The sequence below is a fragment of the Mesoplodon bidens genome (assembly GCF_964165515.1).
Source record: "Mesoplodon bidens genome assembly, chromosome: 7".
NCBI classification, from domain to species: domain Eukaryota; kingdom Metazoa; phylum Chordata; class Mammalia; order Artiodactyla; family Ziphiidae; genus Mesoplodon; species Mesoplodon bidens.
Genome location: NC_138164.1, coordinates 104373999 through 104386584, shown reverse-complemented (window position 1 = coordinate 104386584; position 12586 = coordinate 104373999). Strand labels below are relative to the sequence as shown.

The following is a 12586-nucleotide window of genomic DNA, read 5'->3' as shown; positions in this document are numbered from 1 at the left end:
CACCCCTCCCCAGGGACAGAGGCCCTCACCCAATGCCCCTCTTCGTCCTGCCCTCCAAGAGCGAGGGCTTCTCCCCTTCCACGTTCTCTCAGCATCTCCCCCTGCCAGACAGGAGCTCCTCACTCCACAGCGGGTCCGTTCTCTCCTTCCCCCTCTGCCATCCACCTGGTCAACCCGTCACCATCTCCCTTGTCTCAGCGCCTTCCCTTCCCTTCCCCTTCCCTGGCTCCCCTGTCTTTCTGAGACCCCCGAAGAGTTGACTGAGGGGAATGGGAAGATGTGTGTGTGGGGGGTCTGTCTGTTCTCTGGCTTGCTTGGGGCGGGGGCAGATGAGAGCGGGGAGGGGAGCTGGTCACTTGGGACCTCTCCTGCTGGAGGGTGGTGCAGGGGCAAGGGCTCCCCTCCTCGGGGTGTGTGCATAGAAGCCACTGCCCAAGTCTGGAGGATTTACTGGGAAAAAGAACGCATCTGGGGACCAGATCCCCGATGGCGGCAGCAGAAGCCAGTTTCTGGGACGTGGCCCCATGGAAGAGACTGTGGGCCCCGAGAGGGGAGAAGCTCAGGCAGCTGGGCAGCAACACTGAGGGGAGGATGGGGAGGACAGGACGCCGGGAAGCCCTCCTTCTTGGACCTGAGGGCCACAGACTCACCCCACGAAGTAGGAGATGATCAAAAGCTGAACGGCTCGGTTGATGATCCCAATGGTCCAGCTCTTCACAACCACCGACTTGGTGGTCTCGTAGGTGAAGAAATCTGAGATGCAGTTCATGCTGAGAGAATGACCCCTCAGAAGAGACCCGACGGTGGCCTCAAGAAGGAGAGGTCATAGGGATGGGGAGACAAGGGATGGAGGCCTGGAGGGGGCAGCTTAGAGGGTCTTGAGGAATGAGAAGCCTGTTCCTTTAAGTCGGGCAACCCTAGCCCAGTGCTCAGCCTTTCTCTGCTCTTGACACTCTGGGCTGCCAAGAGTCCAGGGCCAGGGTGGGGGACCCCCTTTTTGTTCGTCTCCACCCCACTCCCCTGTGATGTCATGGCAGGGGTGGGGTCTCCAATCCCAGGCTCCTGATTGCCCAGGATGCATCTGGCTAGGGCCCTCTGGGACTCATGTTTTATCTGCACTCTGTCTACCGTTTCTGTTCCATTCTCTTATGCTGCATCTTCAGCCCGGCTCACCAGCTGCTTCATGCTCTCCTGAAAGCCCCTTGCAATATCCCACCCCCCAGCCACCTAATAGTCTGCTTGAGCTGAGTATCCCCTTCACTCCTGAGTGTCTTCCTAAAGCTGCTCGACTCTACAGCCATCCCCTCCTTTCTCGAGTTGCCACTAATAGCATGGGTCATGGGGAGGGGGTCTCTTGGTCTCCTGGGAAGGGGTGATTAAAGAGTCTTATAGTTCCCATTTCCTACTCATGCTGGCAGTGGCTGAAGCTCTACCTCTAACACTGCATTATCATACTGGGTTTTTTGGGGATTTTGTTTTACTGTCAGTTTACTTATGTGAATCATTTGTTAGATTACATGGTCCTGGAAGGCTGGTGCTGTTTCCATCTTGTTTACTAGTTTCCTCAAATCTTATCACTGCATCAGAGCTCAATACATATTTATTGAATCTAGTTGAATTTATGTTGCTAGATAGTGTGGTAACAGCCATTACCCAGAGGTTAAAGTTATGAGTTCAGGGAGCAACAGAGCATTCACGTTGTCTCTTGTCCCAGGATCAAGTTAGCAAGCTGGTGTAACAGTAGTTCAGATTGTCAGAGAAATCTTGAGTTTAAATATTCTGTCCTGATGTCTTCATACACGACACATATTATCAGTCATTCTGAATGTAGGGTCATGGTGAGGATGACAGAGGAGAACTAGACTGGGGTAAGTAGATTTGGATTCTTGGTCTTCAGCTTTGTTGCCAACTGAGACCCTGGGCCACACCTCTTAGGGCCTCAGCTTTCCCATCTGCAAAAGGAGGTTGGAGCAGACGAACCCAAACATGTCTTCTAGGTCTGGCCTCCTCTGATTTTGCAAGACGCACCCTAGCACTATATAAGGGGGGCCCTGGCTTCTGCAATCCCAGGCTGATGTGATTTCAGATCAGTTCCGGCTCCATGGTGAATCTGACACCAGCACTTAACTTGATACTGCTGCTGGCCAGCCCCTTCCAGGCGACTCACAACTTGCAGTTACTGATGTGAAGTTTTTGGATGCAGTGAACTCATTTCAAAAAGGATCCAATCCCATGTGACAGGGGAGGGCAGTACAGTCACAGAGACACCAACACCCGCACTCTCAGAGAAGGCAGTGGGAGGGGTCATTTCTCTCCACAACTCATGAAATATTTTCCTTCTGGTCCCACAGACTCCTTTCTACTCCACGAAACCACTATTGTGCAGGAGAGAAAGGACACACATCATTCCAACACGTACACACGCATTTGTGGAAAGTCTGATAAAATACAACTACACAATTTCTCTTTAAAACCTAGTCATCCCCTGAAGTGCCTGTAATTTTTAAAGAGCCCGACGCGCTCCCACTTTCTAGTCGGATGCCAAGCGGGTGAGACTTCAGCGCACCCCTCTCCCCTCAGGTCCTCCAGCGCCGACGACGCTCTATGTGTCCGCCGCTAAGGCGGGCCGGGCTCGCATCTCTCTAGCCAGCTCGTCTGCTCTATGGTCTGTGCAGGGCTTCCGGTGGCGGGACGCTGGGTCGCGCACGCGGGAAAAGCCTCCCCAGCGTCCCCCCCATCCCCCGCATCCCCACCCCCGCTCCGCGTCCCCCAGCGCGCCCACTGCCCGCACCCGGGCCGTCGCGAGGCGACAGCTTGAGAAGGTGGGTGGTCGCCGTCCCCGTTCCCCAGGAGGGCGCGGGCCCTGCTCCCCCGCGGGATGCGCGTGATGGACCATTCCGCGTTGGAATCCGCGGGCAGCGGGCGAATCCATTTTAGGGGGAGGGGAGAACTGTGGGTCCGGTACCGCGTCGCGGCGGGGGCCCCGGGAGGGAAACCCTGCACTCTGAGCTGGGTTGGGGCGCGGGCGAGGTGCGGCCTCCCGGGCAGGCCCTGGGGCTCCGCTGCTTGTTGCCATGGCGCCCGGTGGAGTGCCCAGAGCGGGTGTCTGGTTGGGATGTAAGCGCTACTTAAGGCAGGCCCGATTTTTCAGCCCAGGCTGGGCCTGGTCCCTGGAGTTCGGCAGAGTCGGCCTGTAGGTTCCCAGGCAGAGGAGATCTTGAGACATCCCAGGCAGAGCAAGGGTTGCCACTTAGCTCCATCCGTGGGCAGAATGAGGTGTTGTCCTTTGTACTTACTTATCTTCCTCTCTCGAATTCAGATTCCCAGTTTGCCGTGTATCTGCACACCTAACAGCGGCAGGTCAGCATGGCAGAAACACTGGAGTTCAACGACGTGTATCAGGAGGTGAAAGGCTCCATGGTAAGAAGGGTTTGGGTTTTTAATACAGGTAGAGGGAGGGAAGTGGAGTAGACGTTTTGTTTACTAACAAGAGCTTGTCTTGATGATGTAGTAATATCATCAATGTAGCGACTTTGGAAAAGGAGTCAGAGTGTACTCGGTGTTTCCTCAACAAAAAGCAATACTGAGAGAGTACAAAAATTATACAATGTTAGAATTTGAAGGGACCACACCTGCTGCTCAGCCCTGAATCCCGAAACTGAGGACCTGCAAGCGTTCTGGATGCCAGGGCCAGGATTAGAATCCACATTTTCTGGCTGCTTGTCTCTTACTGGCCCTCACCCCTTTAGCTATTGCTCCTGCGTTGCTATCTGGCCAGCCCAGAAGGGGTGCTGGGTGGGACTGACCCTGGTCTGCACTGTGTGCTGTTCCCGTGCATTTGGACCTGTTTTTCCAACAGAATGATGGTCGGCTGAGGTTGAGCCGCCAGGGCATCATCTTCAAGAATAGTAAGACCGGCAAAGTGGACAACATCCAGGCTGGGGAGTTGACGGAAGGTATCTGGCGCCGAGTAGCTCTGGGCCACGGACTTAAACTGCTCACGAAGAACGGACATGTCTACAAGTACGACGGCTTCCGGGAGTCGGTGAGGTGTCCTGTTGCCATAGCCCCCTTTTTACTGTGCCGTCTTCTTGATTTTTAACCTTCTAGAGAGAAGTGGGGCTCCTTTTTCTGATAACCATGTAAATGCTAGCTTGGGCTCCTTAGTGCAGGACCATTGAAGCTATTAAGCAATCAGTGTTCAGCCTTGGGTGTCAGTCTTGGGAGTTTCTTTGTGCCTTGACTCCTGAGACCGGAAGTGTTTCTACTGTTTTGATTTTTTGGTGGTTTCTGCCTGTTGCCTCTCTCCAGGTTCCGGGTCTTACGTGATGCTTTAGTTTGGGTTTTGTTTTTTCATTTTGAACTGCTTGAGTTAAAGACTTCACTTCATCTTCATTTCCACTTTCACTAAAGCAATACCTGTACAAAGTCAGAAAACCATTGTGAGGTGCATAGCCAGGAATGTCAGTCCTTTACTCCTCCCCCAGCCTGAGAGCCGGCCCCCAGAAACAACCTTTATCAAAAGCCTTTTTTTTTCTTGCGGTACGCGGGCCTCTCACTGTTGCGGCCTCTCCCGTTGCGGAGCACAGGCTCCGGACGCGCAGGCTCAGCGGCCTTGGCTCACGGACCCAGTCGCTCCGCGGCACGTGGGATCCTCCCGGACCAGGGCACGAACCCGTGTCCCCTGCATCGGCAGGCAGACTCTCAACCACTGCGCCACCAGGGAAGCCCTCAAAAGCCTTTTAAATAGCTTTATAGCTGAGACTTTAAGTCAGTATGGGTTTCTGATAAAAGGTATGTTGGGGCAGTTTCTCAGAAATAGATAATCCCAGAACGTTCAAGTTTGTGTTAAGGCCACTGGGGTTTACTGGGCTTGTTCTCTCCCTTCTCACAGGAGTTTGAGAAACTCTCTGATTTCTTCAAAACTCACTATCGCCTGGAGCTCATGGAGAAGGATCTCTGTGTGAAGGGTTGGAACTGGGGAACAGTGAAGTTTGGTGGTGAGTCTTGCGGAAGATTGAGGTCTGGGGGGAGAAGGAAGGATGAAGGGTTTCAACCTTTAGCTTGTTTTACTCTCTTACTGCCCCTGTTTCTGATTTCCTGTCAGTTTGTAATTTATCATGTACTTAAATCGAGGACCAATGGTGCACTGTGCCTAGTCCCTGGGGTACAGTATTAACAAAATAGCCTCAGTGCCCTGTCCTTAGGGAACCTGTAGTGTGGCGGGACATAGTTTATGCAGATCCAAGGGAAGAGCTTATGGCTCCATACGCCTTTTCCCCCAGGGCAGCTGCTTTCCTTCGACATTGGTGACCAGCCGGTCTTCGAGATACCTCTCAGCAACGTGTCCCAGTGCACCACAGGCAAGAATGAGGTGACACTGGAATTCCACCAGAATGACGATGCAGAGGTCTCTCTCATGGAGGTGCGCTTCTATGTGCCTCCCACCCAGGAGGATGGCGTGGACCCCGTTGAGGTGAGGCCTTCCCCGGTTGCCTTGGCAGCAGGTGGTGTGGAGCAGGCCCCAGATAGCCCAGGGGTGGGGTCTCTGCTGCCTGATTACCAGTGTGTGCTTTTGCAGGCTTTTGCCCAGAATGTGCTGTCGAAGGCGGATGTGATCCAGGCCACCGGAGACGCCATCTGCATCTTCCGGGAGCTGCAGTGTCTGACTCCCCGAGGCCGTTATGACATCCGTATCTACCCCACCTTTCTGCACCTGCACGGCAAGACCTTTGACTACAAGATCCCCTACACCACAGTGCTGCGTCTCTTTCTGCTGCCCCACAAGGACCAGCGCCAGATGTTTTTTGTGGTAAGCAGAAACCGCTGGGGGTGCGTTGCCCTGGGTTTTGTCCGAGTCTTTGGTAGACGTATCTCACCAGCGTTTAGTTCACCAGCACGTTCTTGCGGAGCGCTGACTGGTGCTGAACTTGGTCGGCTCTTCCTTCCCAGATCAGCCTGGATCCCCCCATCAAGCAGGGCCAGACCCGCTACCACTTCCTGATCCTCCTCTTCTCGAAGGACGAGGACATCTCCTTGACTCTCAACATGAATGAGTGAGTGTGTCCCTGGCCCAGGCCGGAGGCAGGTGTGCCGGCAGGAGGCAGCAGTGCTCGTGACCACGTCTTCCTGTTTGCAGGGAAGAGGTGGAGAAGCGCTTTGAGGGGCGGCTCACCAAGAACATGTCAGGGTCCCTCTACGAGATGGTCAGCCGGGTCATGAAAGCCCTGGTGAACCGCAAGATCACAGTCCCAGGCAACTTCCAAGGGTGAGAGTGCAGGCCTGGGCCCGTGGCCTGCTGGGGATGGGCTGTGCCGTGTCTCCGTGGTAAACCTGTCCTGGGATGGGAATGCAGCTCTTTGGAGGCCTGGTTGGGTTGTAGCTTGATGGTGTCCGTTGCCTCCATCCTAGCAGCTTAGTGAGGTTTACTCACTTGAGGGCCTGAGCACACACTGTATACCCCCTGCTGCCGAGGCGGCGCTGACTGGGCTCCCTGCACCTTCCACCAGGCACTCGGGGGCCCAGTGCATCACCTGCTCCTACAAGGCCAGCTCGGGACTGCTGTACCCACTGGAGCGGGGCTTCATCTACGTCCACAAGCCACCTGTGCACATCCGCTTCGATGAGATCTCCTTCGTCAACTTTGCCCGTGGTACCACCACCACTCGTTCCTTTGACTTTGAAATTGAGACCAAGCAGGGCACTCAGTATACCTTCAGTAGCATTGAGAGGTGAGAGTCTGCCAGTCACTTCCTGGGCATGTTGGTCCTGACCCAGCCTCGACCGGGAAGGCTGGCATGGCCTGGGGTACTCTCCAGGGTTGGGACTCTTCCCTGACTCTTCAGGCCTTGAGCAGAATTTTTCTTTCGCTTCCTGGAATTTGGTCCTCCTCCTCCTTGGAGTGCTCAAGCTTTGGCTGCCTCTCCATTGCTTTCTTTCTGTAGTTTAAAAAAAAAGGTCGTTCTCCGTATTACGAAAGTTCTATGTGTTTGGAACTAGCCTTTCTCCTCCGCTCCCCCCACGATGGAAATGCTATCTCCCTCTTTCCTGGAATGAGCTTTGTGCCCGAGAACACGGCAGCTAATGTTTATTGAGTGCTCGCCGTGGGCTAAACGTTTTACAAACGTCTTCACGTTAATCCTCATAACAACCCTGAGAAGTATGAGATACAGACCAGTAAAAAGATGAACACATCCCCTCCCCCTGCATCCTCCCCTTGCTCTGTGCATATTGGTAAACAGGTGCACCTCCTTCCCCACCTTTAATTTCCCAGAACTCTTGAGACCATTATGGTTTCCTTCAAGGCTAGTGACTGAGTCTTCCTTCCTGCCATCTTCCGGGAGTCTCTGAGCTGTTGGGTTGGATAGTGCGGTCAAGAGCTCCAAGCCCCACAGTCTGTCCTGGCCCGTGGGTGTCAGGACAGCGTGGGGTCCACCCCTGTGTTGGCCCTGCCTGTCTAGTGATGTGGTACATCTCTCTCCACAGGGAGGAGTATGGAAAGCTGTTTGATTTTGTCAATGCAAAAAAACTCAACATCAAAAACCGAGGATTGAAAGAGGTACCTGTGTGTGTGGAAAGGATGCGCCTCTCTCCTGTTCTTTCTGTGGGGCGAAGGGGCAGGGGTTTGTCTGGCTTCTTTTTCACTCTCTTTTCTCTTCTCACTCTTATAGAAAAAAGAGGTGCGTGTGACCCCTTCCCCCTCCTGGTGCAGGTTTCCTCAGCATGACCTTAGAGCAGTCTCTGCAGCCCCTCAGGAGCCCCCAGTGGGGCTGGGAGAGGGAGGGGCTTGGACTAACCCCGTCAGCAGGAAGTCTGGGGCAAAGGCCCTGCACGTTGGCTGCGTGTGGACAATCCAGCCCCAGGGTCTTCTGGGCGCTGCTCTGATCTACTCACAGGCATGGGGTGCGCTTTTTTGAGTCTGCAGGCGCCAGGGTGGTTTGCCCCTCACTCTCACCTCTGCCCTGACTAGGGCATGAACCCCAGCTATGACGAATACGCCGACTCCGACGAAGACCAGCACGATGCCTACTTGGAACGGATGAAGGAGGAGGGCAAGATCCGGGAGGAGAATGCCAATGACAGCAGTGATGACTCAGGAGAAGAAACCGGTGGGCTCACCTTGGCAGTGCTGTGCATGGGGGCGGGTCGGCTCTTCCGTGGGGCGGGGGCTGGGCGTCTGGGATTTCCATGGGGGCAGAGTTGATGCCTCCTGTGCTCTTTTTCAGATGAGTCATTCAACCCAGGTGAAGAGGAGGAGGATGTGGCAGAGGAGTGAGTTTTGGGTCCACCTCGTGGGGGTGAGGTGGCGGCCTATAAACTTAGGGCACCAGAATATTTCTGGACGTTCCCATGTGTCAGCGTTACCTACTGACCGAGGGTGGAAAAGTGACCTCCCGTGAAGTGATACGTGGAAATGTTTGGAGGTTGTCAAGATGCTTTGTGAGTGCAAGGCACGTTGTGGAGCCAGAAAATGACAGTGGAGAGAGAATGGGAGTAAGGATCAGTGCTTGCCAGCTTCCCAGCTGGGGATCATTGGGTCAGGCGTTGCATCGCGGTGTCCTCGCCTGTGAGACGGCAGTATTCTCCCCGTGCCGTATTCATCAAGACTCTTGATCGCTGATGTCAGAAACACGACTCAGACTGACTTTAGTGTAAGAGGGAATTTTATAAGCTCATGTAACTGGAGAGTCTGGTGATAGCATTGGCTTCAGGCACTTGGACCCAGCTGCTTAGAAGCTGCGGGGAGTCTTTTTCTTTCTTCTGATTTCCTTATTTTTAGTTAGGTTTGCCCCATGCGGTGTTAAATGACCCTGAGAAGCTTTGGACAGGCTTAATCCTCCTGGTTGAACACCCAGAAGTGCCAGTGCCTCAGAGCAGTGGTAAACAGTGAGGTGACTGCCCCGTCCTGAGTCTGAGTCATTAGGATGTGCTCTGATGGGCCAGAACGAAGCCATTTACCCGCCCTTAGAGCCTGTGGTTGGGGTGAGCCCCTCCTGAATGGGGCAGGGTGGTTCCCAGCAGGAAATTGGAGCTCTCTTAATCCAGAAGAATTGGGAATGAACGTTGGGCGGCAAAAAGAAAAAAAAATCTGCTAGAGTTCACTAGTTCTGCTCGCCGCATACTTCCGAGGTCAGTGAGCAAATGCTTGTGAAAATGCCTTGAAAACGGCTCAGCACCATTCAGGTGTAAAGCAGCTCCACCTTCTGAGGAGCTCCAAGTGTAACAGGTAGGAGTGTTTGTTGTTTGCGTAGGTACTGGGTTGGACTGAAGTTGGTTTTCCCCACTTTTTATATAGTAACTAATTATCTCTTCATCGGAAAAGACTATAGGGCAGATTAAAACGATTAGATCAAAGGAAGTGGTGAAATGGACTTGGGGCATGTTCTGGGCAAAACAAGACAGTGGTTTTGTCCCCAGGAATGTGGGGACAGCGTAGGACCTGGGTTAGGTAGGCCATGACCAAGGAGAGCCACTGAAGCACATTGGTTCATTTGTTTCTCACTGATTGATTCAGCAAGTAACCCATGGCCATGGCTGGGTCTGGAGAGGATGTGGTTGAAGCCACCTCAGCACGGGGGAGGAAGCAGGGTTGGGGCCTGGTTGGGGGAGGCCACGGTCCTCCTCCCTCTCTCCTTTCTGGGCAGGTATCTTTGGGCTCATTTTCCTCCTGTCCTGAGGTTGCGGGGTGCTGCCCTCTCCCCCCGAGTCTAAGCCCCACTCTCCTTGACAGGTTTGACAGCAACGCCTCTGCCAGCTCCTCCAGTAATGAGGGTGACAGTGACCGGGAAGAGAAGAAACGGAAGCAGCTTAAAAAGGCCAAGATGGCCAAGGATCGCAGGAGTCGCAAGAAGCCTGTGGAGGTAGAGACTCTGCTAAGTGGGAGGGCGCTGGGGAAGCCGTTCTCTTTACCTTCTCCTGTCCTCCACCAGTAGGGCCTGCTGACCGGTCCTCCGGGGCTGATTTTTATAGTCAGTGATGATGGGCTTGAGGAATGAATATCTTGGAAATTTTTCACTCTGGCCCTTGAGATAATCAGCTTCTGGGAGATTTGAATTGGGGGCAGGCTTCTTCTGTGCCAGGAGCCCAAGGAAAGGGGCCCCTAGTGAGCTTGACCCTGGGGTGCAGAGGGGAGGAAGACATGGTCTTTGCCCTTGGGGAGCTCTCAGTCTGGCCTGACGCTACTTAGTCTTCTCTCCATTTTATCCCCCTAAGAAATTGTCCAGATAAGTTCTTTGGGAGAATGGGGGGGGTTTGTGGAAATAGATGGCCAAAGGCATTTGGGTTCTTACGTAGGTAAAGAAAGGCAAAGACCCTAACGCCCCCAAAAGGCCCATGTCTGCCTACATGCTGTGGCTCAACGCCAGCCGAGAGAAGATCAAGTCAGACCATCCTGGCATCAGTATCACGGATCTTTCCAAGAAGGCAGGCGAGATCTGGAAGGGAATGTCCAAAGAGAAGAAAGAGGTAAGTAGCAGCAGACATGAGGGGTTGGTGGGACTTTGCTGTATTGGTTTAGCCTATGTCAGGGAAGAGGCCTCATTTTTCCCTCTGTTTTTCCTCTGTGTGTGTGTGTGTGTGTGTGTGTGTGTGTGTGAGTCAGGAGTGGGATCGCAAGGCTGAGGATGCCAGGAGGGAATATGAAAAAGCCATGAAAGAATATGAAGGGGGCCGGGGTGAGTCTTCTAAAAGGTGAGTATTGGGAACAAAATGGCCCAGTAACTGCTTTCTTGGCAGATACTTTTGCAATTCCAGGTTGAGGATTGGGGTGTTAAAGATAAGAGATATGCTTCTGACTGTGTTGGGCAGTGCTTCCCAGATCTGGGTAGGCAGTTGCCCAAGTATGGGTAATGTGCTAGAGAATTTCCTAAGTCACTTGGATAAATATGGCTCATTTTCCTAAGAGGGTCAATTTTATTTGAAGGTATGGGGAAATTAAAAATACTCATTATTATGGAGCATAATTCACATGGATTTTTAAAGATAAAGTAAGAGGTTTTAAGTAAATTTTGCATATAGGGCTGCTTCAGGGTAGCCCCTGATTCTTCCGGTTATTCATTTATGATGTGCTCCCTTGGGGCACTTGGGGCTGAGGTGGCTGGCTGTGCACATTGAGAGTGAGCTGGGCAGTGTGGCTGGGATTGGGAAAGGCCCTGTTAAAGCCAGGAGAGATTTGGCCTTGGCCGTGGGTGGGAACTTGAGGGCCCAGCCCCTTTCCCCTCTTGCTAATCTAGGGATAAGTCAAAGAAGAAGAAGAAAGTAAAGGTAAAGATGGAGAAGAAATCAACACCCTCTAGGGGCTCATCATCCAAGTCTTCGTCAAGGCAGCTGAGTGAGAGCTTCAAGAGCAAAGAGTTTGTGTCTAGCGATGAGAGCTCTTCAGGAGAGAATAAGAGCAAAAAGAAGAGGAGGCGGAGTGAGGTGTGTGCAGCAGGAGTCTGGGGCTCTGGAGCCTGGGAGGGTGAGGGGCCTCTGAGTTGGTGGGGCAGGTGTTTCTGGACCAAGGGTTGTGGTTGGCCCTTAAGGGAAATGAGAGGTGGAATTCTGTGGTTCTGAAGGCTAGTGCTGGAGTCTAGGGAGGGGGTTGGGAATTGGGGACTCTTCACGGAGAAGTGTCTGGGGGGCGCACCTGGACTCTACACCTTTCCATTTAAGAGACCTTTGGTTTTCAGGACTCTGAAGAAGAGGAACTAGCCAGCACTCCCCCCAGCTCCGAAGACTCGGCGTCAGGATCTGATGAGTAGAGAGGAGGAAAATTCTCTCTTCTTGGGCTTTACCCTGTCACACCCCCAGTCTCCCCGTCCCGTGTTTTGGTACCAGTTTCTCCTCGTATGAAATGTAGTCCTTGGATTCCGTGCCATCTGAACAAGCTCTCCTGCTAGTATGCACTTCCCTGGGGCAGCAGGGGAGGCCTCTTACTCTGCTGCTTCACAAGGATGGCTCTTTATAATTAGGGGAGAGATTGGGTGGGAGGCAGGGCAGTGCAGGATCCAAACCCTTGTCTTGCTTTCCCTACCTTTGGGATATAGCTGCTGCTTGTCCTGGTCCAAGTTGCTGCAAGCAGGGGTCATGTGAGGTCAGGTCTGTAGCTCCTAACCGGGGCCTATTTCTACTTTTATTTTGTATTTCTGGTCTGTGAAAAATCAACATTTAATAAAGGGAACTGACTTTGGAAACCATGTCCTTATGCCTTCTCTCTAGCCCTGTTGTATTGCTGCCACTTTTGTGTTTACTGCACTCTTCTGACCCTTCATCTGGGAAGCAAGTCTCCAGGTACATCCTGTTCTGTTCCCGGCTGGACAAGCATCGTTTTTCACTCTCTTCTGCTGGGATGGGCCACCTGAGAGTCTAGAAATGAGAGCTGATCTGATTAGGAAGTCTCTCTCATAGTTGCACTCCATTAGCCAAGCTGAGGGGGCAGCTCCGGCTCCATCCTTAATCACCTATGAGTCAAGGGTTTTCCAACTCTTTAGATAATGGAATCAGGATTGACCAGCTTCCCTGCAGCAGGGGTAATGGAAACCTGAGCCCGGAGAATTGGGGAGGATGAGTGGTGTGTATGTGTGTGGGGGTGGTGGTGTAAGTCTGA

General features: G+C 53.0%; 2 protein-coding genes across 3 annotated transcripts in view; one reads left to right on the top strand and one right to left on the bottom strand.

Annotated features, from left to right (window-relative positions):
• Positions 1–769, bottom strand: part of P2RX3 (purinergic receptor P2X 3) — a gene marked incomplete at its 5' end in the record, with an annotated part of 28558 nt that extends 27789 nt beyond the window's left edge. The window contains one exon of the mRNA XM_081239871.1: positions 651–769. Within this exon, the coding sequence (XP_081095997.1) occupies positions 651–769 (119 nt within the window). The remainder of the gene's footprint in view (positions 1–650) is intronic.
• A 1894-nt stretch (positions 770–2663) lies between these two features.
• SSRP1 (structure specific recognition protein 1) lies at positions 2664–12173 on the top strand. 2 transcript variants are annotated; one of them, XM_081238792.1, is made up of 17 exons: positions 2664–2822; positions 3320–3420; positions 3860–4045; positions 4895–5000; positions 5286–5476; positions 5582–5812; positions 5953–6056; positions 6140–6268; positions 6510–6731; positions 7486–7558; positions 7970–8108; positions 8226–8271; positions 9731–9860; positions 10294–10464; positions 10601–10689; positions 11232–11418; positions 11670–12173. In XM_081238792.1, exons 2-17 carry the CDS (start codon positions 3367–3369, stop codon positions 11739–11741), a joined length of 2130 nt encoding a protein of 709 aa, XP_081094918.1. In that variant the 5' UTR covers positions 2664–2822; positions 3320–3366; the 3' UTR covers positions 11742–12173. The 2 variants fall into 2 exon arrangements, with proteins under 2 accessions (XP_081094918.1, XP_081094919.1); XM_081238793.1 differs by lacking the exon at positions 2664–2822 and adding an exon at positions 3097–3117.
• Positions 12174–12586: the final 413 nt, after the last annotated feature.